Below are 20,601 nucleotides of genomic sequence, written 5' to 3' on the forward strand. Positions count from 1 at the left end.
ACAGCCATGTGTTATTATTTTAGGCCTTCGATGCCTGTCTGCGGTCACTCCTTCCACTAGGCCTCCACTGACCACACCACTGCTGCCCGTGTACCCCTGGAACCAATTTAAAATTGCCTACAGCCATGTGTTATTATTTTAGGCCTTCGATGCCTGTCTGCGGTGACTCCTTCCACTAGGCCTCCACTGACCACACCACTGCTGCCCGTGTACCCCTGGAACCAATTTAAAATTGCCTACAGCCATGTGTTATTATTTTAGGCCTTCGATGCCTGTCTGCGGTCACTCCTTCCACTAGGCCTCCACTGACCACACCACTGCTGCCCGTGTACCCCTGTAACCAATTTAAAATTGCCTACAGCCATGTGTTATTATTTTAGGCCTTCGATGCCTGTCTGTGGTCACTCCTTCCACTAGGCCTCCACTGACCACACCACTGCTGCCCGTGTACCCCTGGAACCAATTTAAAATTGCCTACAGCCATGTGTTATTATTTTAGGCCTTCGATGCCTGTCTGCGGTGACTCCTTCCACTAGGCCTCCACTGACCACACCACTGCTGCCCGTGTACCCCTGGAACCAATTTAAAATTGCCTACAGCCATGTGTTATTATTTTAGGCCTTCGATGCCTGTCTGCGGTGACTCCTTCCACTAGGCCTCCACTGACCACACCACTGCTGCCCGTGTACCCCTGTAACCAATTTAAAATTGCCTACAGCCATGTGTTATTATTTTAGGCCTTCGATGCCTGTCTGCGGTGACTCCTTCCACTAGGCCTCCACTGACCACACCACTGCTGCCCGTGTACCCCTGGAACCAATTTAAAATTGCCTACAGCCATGTGTTATTATTTTAGGCCTTCGATGCCTGTCTGCGGTCACTCCTTCCACTAGGCCTCCACTGACCACACCACTGCTGCCCGTGTACCCCTGTAACCAATTTAAAATTGCCTACAGCCATGTGTTATTATTTTAGGCCATCGATGCCTGTCTGCGGTGACTCCTTCCACTAGGCCTCCACTGACCACACCACTGCTGCCCGTGTACCCCTGGAACCAATTTAAAATTGCCTACAGCCATGTGTTATTATTTTAGGCCTTCGATGCCTGTCTGCGGTGACTCCTTCCACTAGGCCTCCACTGACCACACCACTGCTGCCCGTGTACCCCTGGAACCAATTTAAAATTGCCTACAGCCATGTGTTATTATTTTAGGCCTTCGATGCCTGTCTGCGGTGACTCCTTCCACTAGGCCTCCACTGACCACACCACTGCTGCCCGTGTACCCCTGGAACCAATTTAAAATTGCCTACAGCCATGTGTTATTATTTTAGGCCTTCGATGCCTGTCTGCGGTCACTCCTTCCACTAGGCCTCCACTGACCACACCACTGCTGCCCGTGTACCCCTGTAACCAATTTAAAATTGCCTACAGCCATGTGTTATTATTTTAGGCCTTCGATGCCTGTCTGTGGTCACTCCTTCCACTAGGCCTCCACTGACCACACCACTGCTGCCCGTGTACCCCTGGAACCAATTTAAAATTGCCTACAGCCATGTGTTATTATTTTAGGCCTTCGATGCCTGTCTGCGGTCACTCCTTCCACTAGGCCTCCACTGACCACACCACTGCTGCCCGTGTACCCCTGGAACCAATTTAAAATTGCCTACAGCCATGTGTTATTATTTTAGGCCTTCGATGCCTGTCTGCGGTCACTCCTTCCACTAGGCCTCCACTGACCACACCACTGCTGCCCGTGTACCCCTGGAACCAACATCAGAAAATATAAAAATAAGTATTTTGCTTATAAAAAAGAAAATACTGGAGAGATATCAAATGCAGACATTTTAACATTAAAAACAAACACATACAACAAAAATCTGGTACAGTACTAAAAATGGCGACCAGCTACAATAACTTTCTCCTGCAAGTAGTTAACTGAAAGTTTTTTTCAATTTTAAACACAGATATGGCATCCACCGAGTGTTGTCCTGTCGCGTCTTCTTTATATTATTGCCAAGAAGATGCAAAACAATGAAAATAATAAAATCATTATTTACCAAAAAAATAGAGTAAGTCAAAACCACATTGCAAATAAACATTCATAACAAATAAAGAAGCAGGGCGCGTCCGAGGGTGAGTATATACCTAATAAGAATATAATCACCCTCGGACGCGCCCTGCTTCTTTCCGACAGCCTTCCTTCCTAAGAATCAGCCCTTCCGTGGTGTAGATAGAGGGTTTGTTACACTCCAAGGTGTTCCCCAGGTTGCCTTTCCTGAGCTTCGATCTTGCGGCTCTCGTTTAGTAGTTGTTGGAAACTACGCTGCATTGGGCCTACAAATTGGGTATGGGGTGTAGAGAGATGGTGTGTTCCACTCCAAGGTGTTCCCCAGGTTGCCTTTCCTGAGCTTCGATCTTCCGGCTCTCGTTTAGTAGTTGTTGGAAACTACGCTGCATTAGGCCTACAAATTGGGTATGGGGTGTAGAGAGATGGTGTGTTACACTCCAAGGTGTTCCCCAGGTTTCCTCTCCATTGCTTCGATCTTCCGGCTCTCGTTTAGTAGTTGTTGGAAACTACGCTGCATTAGGCCTACAAATTGGGTATGGGGTGTAGAGAGATGGTGTGTTACACTCCAAGGTGTTCCCCAGGTTTCCTCTCCATTGCTTCGATCTTCCGGCTCTCGTTTAGTAGTTGTTGGAAACTACGCTGCATTGGGCCTACAAATTGGGTATGGGGTGTAGAGAGATGGTGTGTTCCACTCCAAGGTGTTCTCCAGGTTGCCTTTCCTGAGCTTCGATCTTCCGGCTCTCGTTTAGTAGTTGTTGGAAACTACGCTGCATTAGGCCTACAAATTGGGTATGGGGTGTAGAGAGATGGTGTGTTACACTCCAAGGTGTTCCCCAGGTTTCCTCTCCATTGCTTCGATCTTCCGGCTCTCGTTTAGTAGTTGTTGGAAACTACGCTGCATTAGGCCTACAAATTGGGTATGGGGTGTAGAGAGATGGTGTGTTCCACTGTAGAGAGATGGTGTGTTCCACTCCAAGGTGTTCCCCAGGTTTCCTCGCCAATGCTTCGATCATCATGCTCTCGTTTAGTAGTTGTTGGAAACTACGCTGCATTAGGCCTACAAATTGGGTATGGGGTGTAGAGAGATGGTGTGTTCCACTCCAAGGTGTTCTCCAGGTTGCCTTTCCTGAACTTCTATCTTCAGGCTCTCATTAAATTGTGGTTAAACGGAACAACTGCATTTGGCGTACTAGTTGGTTTGGGGCCTACTATCGGTGTCTGCCGCTCCTTGCTGTTCTCCTGGTTTCCTGTCCTGAAATTCCGTTTTCAGGCGCTCGTTAAGTAGTTGTTAATGTTAGACTGCATTTGGCCTACTAGTTGGGTTGGGGCCTACTATCGGTGTCTGCCACTCCTTGCTGTTCTCCTCCACTGAACAAAGCTGTGCCGCCTGTTTACTACTGTTGCCAATTTTGAACTGCATTTCGACTACTTACTGATTTGGGCCTACTCTCTGTGTCAGCCTCTCATTCCAGTTGTCCTCCACTGCAATGCCCCCTGATTAGTCCTGTGTTACCAATTTTGAACTGCATTTAGCCCACTTTATTCTTTGGGCCTATATCTGTGTTTCCTCCTCATCCTGCCCATTGCCCAGCCAGTGATAGATGAGTCTGCTGGTACATTGACCCATAACGCAACATTTCCCGTGCACGCTACACTGCAAGATTGTGACCCTGCTGAAAGTCAGGTCCCCCTTCCCGCATACCATACCACCTTATACGGGGACAAACAGGAAGGTGCAGATGAAAGTGCAGGTTCCTTCATCAGGTGAGGGGAGGAATACTAGTTGGCGATGTCACTGGCACAGGGCCTCTCATGGTACGCAAAAGTGTTGCTGCCGGTGGGAGGCGCCCCCGCCATGCAAACACACCGCTGTACTTTGAGGGGCCCTGTGCCAGTGCCAATGCCAACGAGTGGGCCCCCCCTGCTTGCTCAGGTTCACAGCACTTGCAAAGTTGAAATACTTACCTCTCCCTGCTCCACTGCCGTGACGTGGTCCAGATTTCCTGGGCCCACTAATTACTTGAACCAGCCCTACCCACCACAACTTTAGCCAAATGAGCCCCAATTTCAAATGCCTTCCAATTATTATAAGGTAAATTACGCTTGACAAGCTTCATTAAGAAGAATGGATGGTTTTGACATTAAAATGGGCACTCTAGGTGTTTTCCTGGCCCCCACTCACTGCCGACTATGCTGCCCCATTGACTTGCATTGGGTTTCGTGTTTCGGTCGATCCCGACTTTACGTCATAATCGGGCGATTTCACTCGACCCGACTTTTGAGATAGTCGGGTTTCGCGAAACCCGGCTCGACTCTAAAAAGGTCAAGGTCGCTCAACTCTATCATACACTCCTATCTTGGGTAGTTGTATGTAGCCAGTCTGCAGTCTCTGAAATGGGTAGAGAGGCCTGAGTGTCGCTTTCTTTGGGACTTTTACTGTTTTACCTGGGTTGTGCTGTGCACAGATGAGACATGACTGTTACGTGGCTGTGTAACTGAAATCAGGAGTGATCTAGAAGGCATCTACCATGGACACATGTGACTTTTTGAGGTGTGAGTGGGGCCATGTGTTGCTTGTGCCATGATTGGGAACAGGGACCTCTGTAAACACAATTTATCCTTATTCTCCCGTATTCCATTTGAGTTCAGCTCAGCTCTCATTTTTCCCCATTGTTTCTTCTCCGAGGGGGAAGAATGCTGCTGAAGGGATTTCAGGACATCTAGGCTCCTTGTGGCTGGAATAAGCTGACTCCTCACCATCGTCCACTGCTCCCTAGGCCGCCTTGCTGCTACTTTAGCAGCCTCATCCGTTCTTCTGTTGCCCTCTACCTCTATGGAGCCACCTTTTGTGTGTGCTTTCACCTTGATTATGCCAACCTGGACTGGTATCATCAATGCATCCATTAATTGATTCACCAGCTCTGCATTTTTAATGGGCTTACCAGCTGATGTAAGAAAAGCTCTGCTTCTCCAGCTAGGGCCACAATCATGGGATATTTCCCATGTATAATTTGAATCTGTGTAAATATTAGCGACTTTACCTGCAGAAGCTCTACACGCCTCAGTGAGTGCCTTCAACTCTGCCTCCTGCACTGACATGTGAGGAGTGAGTGGTTCAGCTCGGATTACCTCATGTGAGGATGCTACTGCATATCCAATATAGAATCGCCCATCCTGGTGGTATCTGGAGTCATCTACAAAAATAAAAACCTCAAAATATGCATTAGGAACAGGTTTTTCATGAACGTGTGCAAAATCCACTGTCTCCTGACTCATTAGTTCTATGCAGTCATGTTAAAAAACTCTTCCTCACTTGCTAATACTGTCAGGAATTCCCCCTTTTTCTGAATCCACAGGCAGATGAGAGGCTAGATTCAGAACATTACATTTTTTGAGTGTGACGTATTCAGGAATTAGAAGAGCACATTCAAATCTGAGCTGTCTGGTGTCTGGCCATAGACAGATGTTTCGGTTGAACTTGTACAAGTATGGCATGGAAGTCATGTGGGGAGTAAATTGTCAAAGGAAAAGCCAGTGTGATCTCACATGCCTTTCCTAGCAGTAGTGCAGCAGTCCCTACACCACGGATCACCTCTGATCACTATGTCTAATTGTGCTGAGTAGTAAGCTATTGGTCTCTGTTTTCCACCATGTTGTTGTGTCAGTACTGTTGTAGCATGACCTCCTTGTTCTGTGCAGGACAAGAAAAATGGCTGAACATTAGTGTTGAGCATTCCGATACCGCAAGTATCGGGTATCGGCCGATACTTGCGGTATCGGAATTCCGATACCGAGATCCGATACTTTTGTGGTATCGGGTATCGGTATCGGATACATAGAGATGTGTAAAATAAAGAATTAAAATAAAAAATATTGATATATTTACCTCTCCGGCGGCCCCTGGACTCAGCGCGGGTAACCGGCAGGCTTCGTTGTTCAAAATCAGCTCTTTTAGGACCGGAGAATCACGTCCCGGCTTCTGATTGGTCGCGGGCCGCCCATGTGACCGCCACGCGACCAATCACAAGCCGCGACGTCACCGCAAGCTATTAACGCGCTCATTTTTAAAAATGAGCGCGTTAATGGCTTTCAAAGACGTAGCGGCTTGTAATTGGTCGCGGCCACGCGACCAATCACAAGCCGCGACGTCACCGCAAGCTATTAACGCGCTCATTTTTAAAAATGAGCGCGTTAATGGCTTTCAAAGACGTAGCGGCTTGTGATTGGTCGCGGCCACGCGACCAATCACAAGCCGCGACGTCACCGCAAGCTATTAACGCGGTCATTTTTAAAAATGAGCGCGTTAATGGCTTTCAAAGACGTAGCGGCTTGTGATTGGTCGCGGCCACGCGACCAATCACAAGCCGCTACGTCTTTGAAAGTCATTAACGCGCTCATTTTTAAAAATGAGCGCGTTAATAGCTTGCGGTGACGTCGCGGCTTGTGATTGGTCGCGTGGCGGTCACATGGGCGGCCCGCGACCAATCAGAAGCCGGGACGTGATTCTCAGGTCCTAAAAGTGCTGATTTTGAACAACGAAGCCTGCCGGTTACCCGCGCTGAGTTCAGGGGCCGCCGGAGAGGTAAATATATCAATATTTTTTATTTTAATTCTTTATTTTACACATCCCTATGGATCCCAGGGCCTGAAGGAGAGTTTCCTCTCCTTCAGACCCTGGGAACCATGAGAATACCTTCCGATACTTGATGTCCCATTGACTTGTATTGGTATCGGATATCGGTATCGGCGATATCCGATATTTTTCGGGTATCGGCCGATACTATCCGATACCGATACTTTCAAGTATCGGACGGTATCGCTCAACACTACTGAACATAGTTTGGAAAGCCAAAGGCCTGGGCTGATACAATGAGTAGCTTGAGAGAATGGAAGGAATCAATTGCTTCTTTGGTAAGATCAATAGGTCTGATGACAAGAAATCATAGTGTGGTTGCATCATTTGTGAAGCAGACCTTATCCAAGATCTACAATAGGTCACCAAGCCTAGGAAAGTGCGCAAATGTCGGTGTGACCTGGGTAAAGGGAGAATATGAACTGCCTGTTTTCTCTCTTCAGTCAGGTGTCTTGTACCTTCAGCAATACAGTGGCCTAAAAATGTCACCTTTTGTTTGCAATACTGTAATTTGTCACGTGAGACTTTGCAATCCTTTTCTGCTAAAAGCATAATGAGGAAACTGTAGCTTCCTTGCAGGACATCTGGTCCGGGCAGCAGAGCAGGAGGTCATCCACGTACTGTAATAGTATAATCTGTGGATGAGGTTGTTGCCACTGCTCAAGGATCCCTGCCACTGCTGTTGAATAGATGGTGGGGAGTTCATTCCTCCCTACAGAAGGACAGTCCAACAGTATTATTTACCTTCGTCGGTAAAAGCAAAAAGATACTGACAGTCAGGGTGTAGCGGTACAGAGAAGAATGAATTTGTCAAATCAATGACTGTGAAACATTTTGATGTCGCTGGGATCTGTGACATTAAGGTGTGTGGGTTAGGAAAAATTGAGGTCACACTCTCTGTAACATCATTAATAGCCCTTAAATCATGAACCATTCTGTAAGTGTCAGGGGAACCCTTGGGTCCTTTTTTTTCTTAATGGGATACAAAGGGGTGTTGCAGGGGTAAGATCTTTGCACCAGAACCCCTGCCTTGACATACTCTTTTATATACTCTTTTATATCCCTGGTAAAGGCCATTGTTTTGACTGAGCTTAAGGGATATTGCTTTAAACAATGAGGAGTGGTTGTCATAACCGGTGGAATGGGCAGCCATCCCACATCAGTTTTTCCCTTTGGTGTCTGGTACCTGACTCACTTCCTTGGCCTCAGACATTCTGGTGTCAGGTGCTACTTTTACTGCTTTTGTCATGTACACCATTGCTGCAATCTTACACAAGTGTTTACCTGAGAGGGAACCTGTGACTGTAATGCCCTCAGGAGAGAACTGTATGGTGGCCTGGATAGCAATCAACACATCTGCTTCCAGAAAATTCATAGGGGTATTTCCACAAACAATAAGCTTTGCAAGCACCTCTTGGCTGTCTCGTAATTTTAGTTTTATCTGTTTAATCAGAGGAGCTTCAGTCGCCAGCCTTCTACCACCACACATTCCATTCTAATCATGTCTGGCATTATCAAGTCTTTGTCCAACACAGTCCTGCTGCCCCAGTGTCAAACAAAATCAGCCTACTTAGTGTCCTTTGTCACATCTGTAAAACTCTTGACAATTGGGTATACGTGAATCCCCATGAGTTTCTCTACCCACCTTTTTCACTCCTCATTTACCCCTTCAACCTAACGGCTCGACCACTTTATCTGAAATAAAAACTGACCACAATGGTTATTTGGATAAGTTGGCCACAGCAGCCGTTTTATTAACACATAATAACAAACAGATTATTTATTAAACATTAACCACGGGGAGGGCGGTCCTCGAAGCCCCAAAATGTAATAAACTTGGCCTCCAGACCATAAAACTTGTCCTCCATAACCGTAACAAACTTGGCCTCCAGGTCGCGTCTTGCCTCTAGCCGCTACGCTCCAGCTCAGAGACGCCCATAGACTCACCCGGCCAATTTCCTCCAAAATTACCCATGTATCCTAATTATCACCTCCATGTGATCTTTTGTTCCATTCCAAATTTGTTCACCCACGGGGGAGTCCAGGACCTTTGAGATCCCCCCCCCCCTCCGATCCACCATTTCCATCACCACCAACCTCGAGGACCTCCCCCCCCACGCCCTGCTGCCGCGACAAAACAACAGAAAACATATTGCAATAATTCAAGCAATACAATAATAATAACCCAATTTTTTTTTTTTTTTAACGACCTTGACGTCACCTATGGACTTTCCCAACGCAACCAAAAATAAATAAATAAATAAAAAGAGGGAGGGTGGGTGGGAGCTTGTTTCTAGTATGGTGGGGAACCTAAAATGGTTGCCCCACTGAGATGGCCGTTGCCCCTTATAGTGCCCGCCCTTACTCCGCCTCCTCTCCCTATTCCCCCCCCCCAGCCATACATCATACCCCTGATTCAAACTTATTAACCCTTCCCCACCCAAAATTCCTTCTACCCCATGCTTCCTCATGTATTATCACTTAACCCTGTCATGGCGTCCTCCCTTTGAAGGCCTGCGGCCCAGTACGGCCTTACTTGACAATTGGGTATACGTGAATCCCCATGAGTTTCTCTACCCACCTTTTTCACTCCTCATTTACCCCTTCAACCTAATGGCTCGACCACTTTATCTGAAATAAAAACTGACCACAATGGTTATTTGGATAAGTTGGCCACAGCAGCCGTTTTATTAACACATAATAACAAACAGATTATTTATTAAACATTAACCACGGGGAGGGCGGTCCTCGAAGCCCCAAAATGTAATAAACTTGGCCTCCAGACCATAAAACTTGTCCTCCATAACCGTAACAAACTTGGCCTCCAGGTCGCGTCTTGCCTCTAGCCGCTACGCTCCAGCTCAGAGACGCCCATAGACTCACCCGGCCAATTTCCTCCAAAATTACCCATGTATCCTAATTATCACCTCCATGTGATCTTTTGTTCCATTCCAAATTTGTTCACCCACGGGGGAGTCCAGGACCTTTGAGATCCCCCCCCCCCTCCGATCCACCATTTCCATCACCACCAACCTCGAGGACCTCCCCCCCCACGCCACCAGCATAAATGTTCTGATCCCTTAAACATTTATGTCCCGCCAAACCAAAATACCTTTCTCAATGCCCTCTTGAATCGCCAGACACCACAGATCTAGACCTATCGCATTTAAATGGACCCCATCTTTCCGCCAGTATTCCCCTTGCCCAGACTCTAGATCCTTATGCCGAACCACAAGTGCCCCATTTCTCACCATAAAACGTGAAATCGCTCTGTTTAGCTTAATCCTCGCCTTGTTCACACCCTGAACAGATCTTGCCCCGCGCCAAACCTTCCTGGGCACCATGTCTGACCAAACCACCAACAAACGTGGAAACATAGACCAAAGCCGTAACATGTCAAACTTGATATCCTTGATTAGTTCCCTACAGGGACGTTTGCCCAAATCATTGCCCCCCACATGAACCACCAACAAGTCTGGTACCCGATCCAATCGAACAAATCTGTGGAATTCTGGCAGCAATTGTTTCCACATCATACCCCTTTTTCCGATCCACCTCAGGGTTCCAAGCGATCGGGGCACTCCCAGTTGTCTCCCGTCCGGACGCACGTCGGCCCTCACTGCCGCCCAGAAGACAAATGAATGACCCATGATCCAAATAAGTAATTGCCTCGGCTCTGAAAATAGAAAAGAAACATCAACACTGTATAACTGAGAAAGGAAAAACCACGGTCAATTAGATCAATCCGTCACAACAAAGAAGGGCGAATGTAAGAACGAAATCTTACTGATTCCCAACGACCGATCCTCTGAACCATTTCATCTCCCAAACCCCTCCTGGCAGCCTCCGTTGCCGCCCCAATCCGGAATGAATGCCCACTAAAATTCTTCGCTGGAATGCCCCCTTTTTCCAAACAACGTCTAAATATAGTCAAAAACTGAAAACGGGAGAGGAATGACCTATCCTTATGCACTAACAATGGGCAGTCCCCCGAACCTGGCCCAGACAGGAATTCTCTCAAACATTTTACCGGGCAAACTGGCGAGCCGTTTACCTCAAAAAGAACAACTCGACAACCTTTTCCTGCAGTATCCGTTTTGGACGAACGCAAAAATATCACTAACCTGTCCCCAAACATGTCCACATCCTGCCTCAATATACCACCTTTCTTATACCTGGAAGGACTAACCAATTCACCTAAACGAAAAGCACCGAAAAATGCTAGAGAAAATGCTAATCTAAACAAAATTACTTCCCCCATATCCGAACACACAGCCTCCAACTGATTTTCCAGATTTAGTAAAACTTCATATGACACCGGACGCCTACCGTCTGACACCTTCCAACCTTTACGACAGCCTTTTACCACCTGCCGGACCAAAAACGATTTTGTCAAATCCTTCAACCCCCTAAGTTTAAAGCCAAAAGCCAAACCTGATAAAGAATTATTGATTTTTGACACTGACCATCCTGTTTCCCAGATATGACCGATAAATAAAATCAATTTGCTTTCGTCCTCCAAATCCACCCCCATTTGATATTTCCACCGTACCCAAGAATCCCAGGCCCTCGTATAGTGCGACCAAGTTCCCGCCGACAGCGATCTGGCCAACAAGTCTCTCACTGCCCCAGCGGAAGATTCCATAGCTCCTCTGAACAAACCTTCCCTGTGGGTTCCACTTGAGGTGCCAACTCCCGAACACGATCCCACTGTGAAGAAGAAAGAGCTTCAAGAATGTTGTTATATTTCAAAACCCCAAACTCCGCCGTGACCCACAAATTAAAATTCAAACCAACCCAAACCAAGTGCTGCAAAACTCGCAGAAGAGAGTGTTTTGATGATGACAACGAATTAATAGCCTCCATGGCCCCAATTGAGCCGCAACGAAAACATATTTTCTTGTCTCGAACATTGCCTCCCCATAGTGTCAAAGCTACCACGATAGGAAAAACTTCGCAGAGTGTAAGATCAGCTACCAGACCATTGTCTTTCCACATTTTTGGCCACTCGGCTACTAACCATTCGTTCCGAAAGAACAAAGAAAAACCTGATTCGTCCGCCGAACCGATCAAGATTCCGAGAAACTCCGCCGACACCACCGGCGCAATCCAAAGTGACTTTCCATTATATGATTCCAGGAAAAATTCCCAAACTTTCAAATCATCCTTCAGGTCCCTCCTAAGCCGTATGAAATGATTCGGCGCTCTAATCCCAACCGTGGCCAATGAAAGTCTACGACAAAAAACTCTTCCCATTGGCATGATCCGACATGCGAAGTTCAGTTTACCAAGCAATGACTGGACCTCGCGAAGTGTTACCTTCTTCAAGCTACCCACGCGCTTCACCTCCAATCTCATGTTCACCAGTTTGTCCTCTGGCAATCTACACTCCATTGCCACCGTGTCGATTTCAATACCCAGAAAACTCAAAGATGTAACAGGCCCAACCGTTTTTTCCGCTGCCAACGGAACGCCAAATCTTTTAGCCACCCCTTCCATCGAGTGAAGTAAAACCGAACAATCCGAAGAAAAAGCTGACCCTACAAACAGGAAATCATCCAAATAATGAACACAAGAGCCGAGTCCTGTCACGTCCTTAACTACCCATTCTAGAAATGTACTAAATGCTTCGAAATAGGCGCATGACAGTGAACACCCCATCGGCAAACAACGATCCACAAAAAATCCCCCGTCCCAAAAACAACCAAGCAAATGCATACTGTCCGGGTGAACTGGTAGCAGTCTAAACGCTTCCTCAATGTCCGTCTTTGCCAACATGGCCCCTTGTCCACTTTTCCTAACCCACGACATTGCCGAATCAAAAGAAGTATATAACACAGAACACAATTGGGGGTCAATTCCATCGTTTACCGAAGAGCCCTTCGGAAATGAAAGGTGATGAATCAACCTGAACTTGTTAGGCTCCTTTTTTGGCACAACCCCCAATGGCGACACTCTCAGGTTATCGATGGGGGCCGTGTCAAACGGGCCAGCCATTCTACCTAAGGCCACTTCTTTGTGTAATTTTTCAGTGACCACTTCTGGGAATTCCCTGGCTGATTTCAAATTCTTGGTTGATAACCTCACCTCCATCTCAACAAAAGGGATCTTGAATCCCTCCCGAAAACCATCACGCAACAATTTCGCAGCCTCTTTGTCCGGGTATTTATTTAGAAAGTGCTCCATCTCTTCCAGCCGAACTGGTGTCACCCCTTTTTTCAAAACCCTCAGATCCCTTCTGTCTTCCTCCCTTGAAGCACTTCGACACCCCGTGATTACCTCCGCAGGCAGAACACTCGTGTTTAAATTTGCATTTGGTACCAAACCTGCATGCGCCGTCATTGTATAAGAAGCACAGTCCTTTCTGTACTGCCACCGAGTGCCCTGACTGCCCTGAACCCCCGGTGCCCCCAAGAAACGATTGTGAACCTGGACCCCCTTTACCAGGGGCCGTCACTCTCATCCAAAGAGCTATGTCTTTATGATCCCACCTAATGTTCGGACGAACTGCTTTCCTCTGGCGGAATTGCTCATCATATCTCAGCCATCCTTGTCCCCCATATACTCTATATGCCTCCCCTATGATATCCATATAGCAGAATAGGGGCGAACAATTTTCTGGCGCTTTTTCCCCAATAACGCTAGCAAATATAGCGAAAGCCTGTAACCAATTATTGAATGTGCGGGGTATCAAACGAAAACGTCTCTTTTCCTCGTCTTCCTTTTTAGACTCATCCCGACTGACCCTATCTAAATTAAAACGTTCGAGTGGGAGAAGCGAGAATATTTCCACGTATTCCCCCTTCCAAATCCTATCCCTCACTTCCTGCTTTAAATGTGTTCCCAGCGGCCCCTCAAAACAGACATACACTTGACCTTTTGCAGCATCCCCTAAACGCGCTGCCTCATCCTTATCTTTACCCCCGTTATCAACTGCCGTGGATACCTGACCCGTTATCGCATTGCCCGAAACCTCCACATCCCCAGCCGCCGCAGTAACCCCCATTGCCTCGCTCTGGACCACAGGGCATGACTCTATACCCCTTCCTGCATCCCCCATAACCCTTCTATTACCTAACCAAGCCGCCGAAGGAGATAACGTGCCCTGTGTACTCCCCGCCTCCCATAAACGCACTAAATCTTTAAGACTTTGTAATAAAACATCAGAGCCACCACTAGCCCCCCCAACAGATAAATCCTCCCCCCCCCGCGTTCACATTTGAGGCTAGTACCGGCAAGTAAAAGGAAGTGACATCTCGCTCACCTGGCTGCCTGGGTGCTGTGTTCCCAGCAGCCGCCAGTCCAGCGTCCTGACGCGATCTCTCTGGGCGCGTGCTTCTTCCATCCTCGTGCTGTCCCATGGATGTTGATGTGGTGTGCAGCCGGCCTGACTCGACCGCTGCGTCCCCAGTGTCCATGAGTCCTATGTAACCTGGTTCATATCTGGCTGATGATCTTCTTCTTCTAGATGAATGGCCACATTCATGCTCCCCCCTCCTCTCCCCCTCCCCAGTGGCCGGAGATTCCCTCCCTCTTGCTTCACAGCGATCCCCTCCAGGCCTGCGTTCAGCTTCACCCCCCCTCTCCCTCCCAGCTGCAGCACAGGGACCTCGATCTCTGTCCTCTGTAGCAGCAGCAGCCAGTGAGCGGGAGGAGTTTCCCCACTGCCACTCATCAGCCACCCTGCATGCTGGTGCTTGCCCTGCCGACTCCTCACTGCTGCTGGAGGAATGCTGAGCCTGGGACCGAACCGAAGGGGCCCCAGCCGTACCTGACCCTGGATCCCTGTTATCTGCTGCTGCTGGTGAGTTCTCGTGTTGCCGGCTATCCCCCTGCGCTGAAGGCACCTGACTAGCAGGCCCTCGTGTGCACCGCAGTACCTCTCTGCCCCGCCGAGCCGAGCCCGTTCCTGGTTGGGCAGCGGCCGCTCCTGCTCCTGGATCCACACTCCCTCCAGACGCCATCGCTGCAGGGGAGGCCGACACCTCCCCCTGTTGCAGGCCCCGCCGGTTTTGCGGATTCCTCCCAGCCGCTGGTTTACGTGCCGCCTGCCGTCGCTTCGTGACCGCGGCTGGAGGGTCCCTAGAGGGGCTCCTAATACGGCGTCGGGCCCTGGGGGTAGCCTCAGGGCTGAGGCGCTCCGGAGGCCTAGACCTCCGAGTCCGTCGCCCTGTACTCAATCCTTGGGGTTGCACGGCTCCCCCATCAGGCAGCAGGCCCTGAATGGATGCCTGCAGCCATCCCGCACCCCTGGTTCCCGCAGCAGCTCTCAATTGCTGCAGAATCGCCTCAATCTCCATAACTACAAAAAATAGCTCTGAGCTTGTTTCTAGTATGGTGGGGAACCTAAAATGGTTGCCCCACTGAGATGGCCGTTGCCCCTTATAGTGCCCGCCCTTACTCCGCCTCCTCTCCCTATTCCCCCCCCCAGCCATATATCATACCCCTGATTCAAACTTATTAACCCTTCCCCACCCAAAATTCCTTCTACCCCATGCTTCCTCATGTATTATCACTTAACCCTGTCATGGCGTCCTCCCTTTGAAGGCCTGCGGCCCAGTACGGCCTTACTTAACTATGCGTCCTAGTATTTCACCTGCCTTTGCACATTCACCAAACTCTCTAGGTTTGCTCAGGTGCACTTAAGGTACTGTCACACATAACGATTTCTTTAACGATATTGTTGCTTTTTGTGACGTAGCAATGATATCGTTAACGAACTCGTTATGTGTTACAGCGACCAACGATCAGGCCCCTGCTGGGAGATCGTTGGTCGCTGGGAGTGATCAGGACCTTTTTTTGGTCGCTGATCACCCGCTGTCATCGCTGAATCGGCGTGTGTGACGCCGATCCAGCGATGTGTTCACTGGTAACCAGGGTAAATATCGGGTTACTAAGTGCAGGGCCGCGCTTAGTAACCCGATATTTACCCTGGTTACCATTGTAAAAGTAAAAAAAAAAAACAGTACATACTCACATTCCGGTGTCTGTCACGTCCTTCGCCTTCAGCTTCCCGCCTTCAGCTTCCCGCCTTCAGCTTCCCACACTGACCGTGAGCGTCGGCCGTAAAGCACAGCGGTGACGTCACCACTGTGCTCTGCTTTACGGCCGGCCGGCGCTGACACAGTCGTATCGCTGGTCGTGATCATTGGTAAATCGTTTAATGTAACGGTACCTTTATACATCCATTGTTTTGTCTCGTAGCTAGCTGGTCAGAGGGTCTCCAGGGATAATACTACTGTATCTGTCTTTCTCTAGTTACCCTTCTTGGTCCTGATGTGGTTGGTTGTCTGGTGGTGGAGGTGACCGGATGATCCGTGGACGTGACATGCTGCTCTACAATTTCCTCCCTCTCCCTCTCAGGATTACTGTCAACTTCCTCCCCAAATGTCAATGCCCCCACTACTGAGTCAGCTTCTTCTATCACTACATGTGATCTTGTCAAGACAGGATTTAGTGCAATTCACTTAGGTCGGGTTTCAGCACAGTTCATAAAAGTTTCTTTCCAGTCTGAGTTTGGCTGACTACAGTGTTTACAAGTCCATCTGACTTGTCTGCATCTCTGGTTATACAGAGGTATGACGGTAGTAGTCATGTGTCGGTCATAATCAGACTTTTGTGCATCAAAACATTCATAATACACCTTACTTCTGTATTACTGCACTATCTCAGACAACATTTATTCACTTGCTATTTTCTCCATTTGTCTGTTTCATTTTTGTTCATCCAAACATCCACACCCTGGCATGTTTGCCTTTTTCAATATTGGTCTCACATTCTTTCACTGCTTCTTTTCATTTTCACTCTTTTACAATCTGTATAGCTGTTTTGGATCCCATTGAAGGCCCTGACTGCACACAGTACAAGTTGCCCATGGCTTTAACTTATTCTCCAGACAGCTCACCTTTCTGCAAATGCCTTCTCTGTGTACCAGGACCTAGTCTACAGGCCACACTTGAGCAAGTCAGAATGAGCCTATCAAGGTGTAGCGGGAAAGTTCTCGTGCCTCTTATCTGGTAGACCAATAGGGTGTAATGGGAAGTCTCTTTGCCTTGCACCCGTGAAACCAACAGACTAAAGTAGGAAGGCTCAGGCCTTTCACCTAGGGTTGAGCGAAACGGATCGGACAAATTAAAAAATCGCCGACTTTCGGCAAAGTCGGGTTTCATGAAACCCGACCCGATCCTAGTGTGGGATCGGCCATGAGGTTGGCGATCTTCGCGCCAAACTCGCGTTTCGTATGATGTTTTCAGTGCTATTTTTCAGCCAATGAAGGTGGACACAGAGTGTGGGCAGCGTGATGACATAGGTCTCGGTCCCCACCATCTTAGAGAAGGGCATGACAGTGATTGGCTTGCTTTCTGCAGCGTCACAGCGGCTATAAAGGGGCGTGCATGCTGATCGCCATCTTACTTCTGCTGATCTTAGCATAGGGAGAGGTTGCTGCAGCTTCATCAGAACAAGGGATATAGTTAGGGAGGGAAGATTAACCTCCAAACTGCTTGTGCTGTAGTGATTTACACTGTCCAACACCACCATTTGTTTGCAGGGACAGTGGAGGCTATATTTTTGTGCATCAGCTCTGTAGCTTATTAGGCTGCCTTATAAGGCTCCCTGATAGCTGCATTGTGTTTGCACGCTGCTGTGCAAACCAACTGCTTTTTTAAAATGAAAAATCCTGTTGCTCCTTTCTGCGCAGTTCTCTTGTTTATTTGTCCACACTTTTGTGTGCAGCAGTCCTTTTTATTGCTGCCATACTTTTCCTGAGATCATTGCAGGGAGATTCAAATTGTACTGCAGTCCTTGTATTTTTTCATATATCTTCCAGCCACTTTCTGCTACTTACATTGTGTTGTTTTATACACTGGGCCTGAGTTTTGGTTCAGTCTCCCCCCAAAAAAGGCAGATTTAAATTCTCAACAAGTTTATATACACCTTCTACCTTGTTTTACAGTACCATATAACGGTTGTTATTTTGGTTAGATTTTCCAAAAAATGAGGAAGTCATGTGGAAGAGCCCACGGGCGGTGGTTGCCAGCTGGTACTGATGGTGGTGGTGGTGGTGGTGGTGCATCTGGTGGTAGTGGCAAAAGCACAATAGCACCTAAGGCTGGAGGTGTTGAGCCAGCGTCATTGTCTGGCTACACAAGGCCTCAAAGGCTCCCTTATCTTGGAGTAGGAAAACAACTTTTAAAGCCGGAGCAGCAGGAAAAAGTTTTGGCTTTCCTTGCTGACTCAGCCTCTAGCTCTTTCGCCTCCTCTTCAGAAAGTTCCAAATATGAAAGCAGCGAGTCCTCAGTGGATGCTCCTGGTCAGGAACAAGACGTTTCCTTGTGTCCTTCACCCAAACCAAAAGTGAAGGATGCATCAGGCGACACTACAGGTTACTCCATGGAGCTCTTTACACATACCGTGCCTGGGTTAGAAAGGGAAATTGTTAACTGCCCATTATAAGATGAATCCGACATGGATTGCCTGAAAAATGTCTAGCTTTTGGCCTCCTCTAACTGACTTCTCCAATTCCTCCATTTGCAGCTGCTGAATGTCCGCCATAGGCCATTTTTATACCTCCCTAAATGGACTGACTCCCCCCACAGGGCCGTGGTCACCACCTGGCGCAAGCACCCATGCGAGTGCCGTTTGCCTGGACAGGTGGGTGGGCCTAGTCTTGGGCGACGGCACTGGCACAGGGTCCCTCATAGTACAATGAAGTGTCTCTGACGGTGGTGGTGCACAACCAACGTCAGACACACTGTCGTAATATGAGGGGCTCTGTGCCAGTACCGCCGCCCACGAGAGAGTGTTACCCCAGCTCGAACAGTGCTCTACCACTTGCAATACTTACCTCTCCCTGCCCCACCACTGTGTAGTCTGTGCTGTTAAATCCTTCAATGGGACTGCCAATACACATTTTTTTAAATGATAGATGATAGTTAAAATATACAGGGGCCCTGGCCTAAATTTAGACAAGTTAATACTTTGCGCCTACTACCACTGTCTGCTACTCAGCAGAGGAGCCCACCCCTGTACCTAGCTATCCCACCTGTTTATTTATGAACTATTTTTTGGCAGACCTTTAGCCCACTTTATTATTTGGGCCTACTAACTGTGTCTGCCACTTATTACCGTTGTCCTCCACTGAACAAAGCAATTCCGTCTGTTTAGTCCTGTTACCAATTTTGAACTGCATTTAGACTACTTTATTATTTGGGCCTACTAACTGTGTTTCCTCCTCATCCTGCCCATTGCCCAGCCACTGCTAGATGAGTCTGCTGGTACATTGACCCAGACCACTACATTCCCCTTGCACTCTACACAGCCAGAATCTGACCCTGCTGAAAGTCAGGTTCCCCTTCCCGCATACTATACCACCTTACATGGGGACAAAGAGGAAGGTGCAGATGAAAGTGCAGGTTCCTTCATCAGGTGGGGGGGCATACTCATTGGCGACGTCACTGGCACAGTGCCCCTCATAGTACGCAAAAGTGTCTCTGGCAGTGGGAGGCGCCACCCGCCGTCAAACACACCGCCGTACTATGAGGGGCCCTGTGCCAGTGCCAATGAGTGGGCCCTCCCTGCTTGCTCAGGATCACAGCACTTGCAAAGTTGAAATACTTATCTCTCCCTGCTCCACCACCGTGACGTATTACGCGTTTCCTGGGCCAACGAAAATCTTGAGCCAGCCCTACCCCCCTACAACTTTAGCCAAATGACCCCCCAGTTTTCAATGCCTAACTATTATTACAAAGTAAATTAAGATTGACAAGCTTAAGTTATAAGAATGGATGTTTTTGTCATTAAAATGGGCACTGTAGGTGTTTTCCTGTCCTCCACTCACTGACAACTTTGATTCCCCATTGACTTGCATTGGGTTTCGTGTTTCAGTCGGCCCTCGACGTTTTGCAATAATTGGCCGATTTCACCTGACCCGACTTTTGACAAAGTCGGGTTTCGCGAAACCCGACTCGATCCGAAAAAAGTAAAAGTCGCTCAACTCTACTCTCACCTACTAGACCAGCCATGCAGTTGGCTACCTCTATTGCTGATCCTCAATTTGCTGTTCATCAATCACACAACTAGAAGAAGGTACAAACACATTAATGACCAAACAATCACTTAGAAGTTTCCTTCTAAAATGGGCACCATATTTTACTTTCAACTTCCAACTTCAACTTACAATATTTCTTTCCACTTCAATACAGTACTTGTTTCTTTAAAAGCATAAAACTCTCAGTGCGTATTACACCACGGACAGAATTACACAGAATTTTTGCGCAGTTTTATTCGACCTCCCATCATGTGCGAGCGGAGATAAGAACTCACAATGTCTTTTCACACAGAAAAAGAATGCAGCAGTTCTGAAACTTACGGTAATTCATTTCTGCAAAACCTTCATCCCCTTCTGGGAACAATTTCACTATAAGGGCAGATGACTGTACGATTTGAATAATCTGACCCTGACCACGTCTGGCCAAACACATAGAGGAACCTGTCCAATGTTAAACCATATATAAAATGGACTTCATTGTTACTCAATCTCAAATGTAGATTAAAATATCTATAACACATCCGTCCTGGACCCTCAAGTGGCAAGACACTGTCCCGGACACGGCAATTCTGGAACAAACTGGGCTCTGCAGCATTTACACTCTCCTGCTGAAAGTCCAAGCCAGGTGGGCTGGACATGTGGTCAGAATGCCTGACAGCCAACTACCGAAACAACTGCAGTACGGAGAACTGTGCCAAGGAAAGCGAGCAGTTGGGGGGCAGAAGAAGCGCTATAAAGATTGCCTTAAGGTGTCTCTCAAAAACCTGGAAGTCAACACCAATGAATGGGAAGAGCTTGCCCTGGATCGTCCAGGTTGGCGGGGCAGGATCACCTCAAGAGCACAGGCAGCT

At 48.0% G+C, this 20,601-nt stretch overlaps 2 protein-coding genes across 3 annotated transcripts in view; one reads left to right on the forward strand and one right to left on the reverse strand.

The window, feature by feature from the left end:
* LOC138638723 (cytochrome P450 2K6-like) overlaps positions 1-20,601 on the forward strand; it is a 294,437-nt gene that overhangs the window by 233,047 nt on the left and 40,789 nt on the right. The window lies entirely within an intron of this gene.
* LOC138638724 (uncharacterized) lies at positions 9,329-14,242 on the reverse strand. 2 transcript variants are annotated; one of them, XR_011312537.1, is made up of 3 exons: positions 13,967-14,242; positions 11,365-11,412; positions 9,329-10,378 (listed from the first exon to the last, which is right to left on the reverse strand). XR_011312537.1 is itself a non-coding variant. In XM_069728253.1 (2 exons), exons 1-2 carry the CDS (start codon positions 12,418-12,420, stop codon positions 10,319-10,321), a joined length of 1,116 nt encoding a protein of 371 aa, XP_069584354.1. In that variant the 5' UTR covers positions 12,421-12,445; the 3' UTR covers positions 9,329-10,318. The 2 variants fall into 2 exon arrangements, 1 of the variants encoding a protein (XP_069584354.1); XM_069728253.1 differs by lacking the exon at positions 13,967-14,242 and having other exon boundaries at positions 11,365-12,445.

This window comes from Ranitomeya imitator, chromosome 5 (assembly GCF_032444005.1).
Source record: "Ranitomeya imitator isolate aRanImi1 chromosome 5, aRanImi1.pri, whole genome shotgun sequence".
Classification (NCBI taxonomy): domain Eukaryota; kingdom Metazoa; phylum Chordata; class Amphibia; order Anura; family Dendrobatidae; genus Ranitomeya; species Ranitomeya imitator.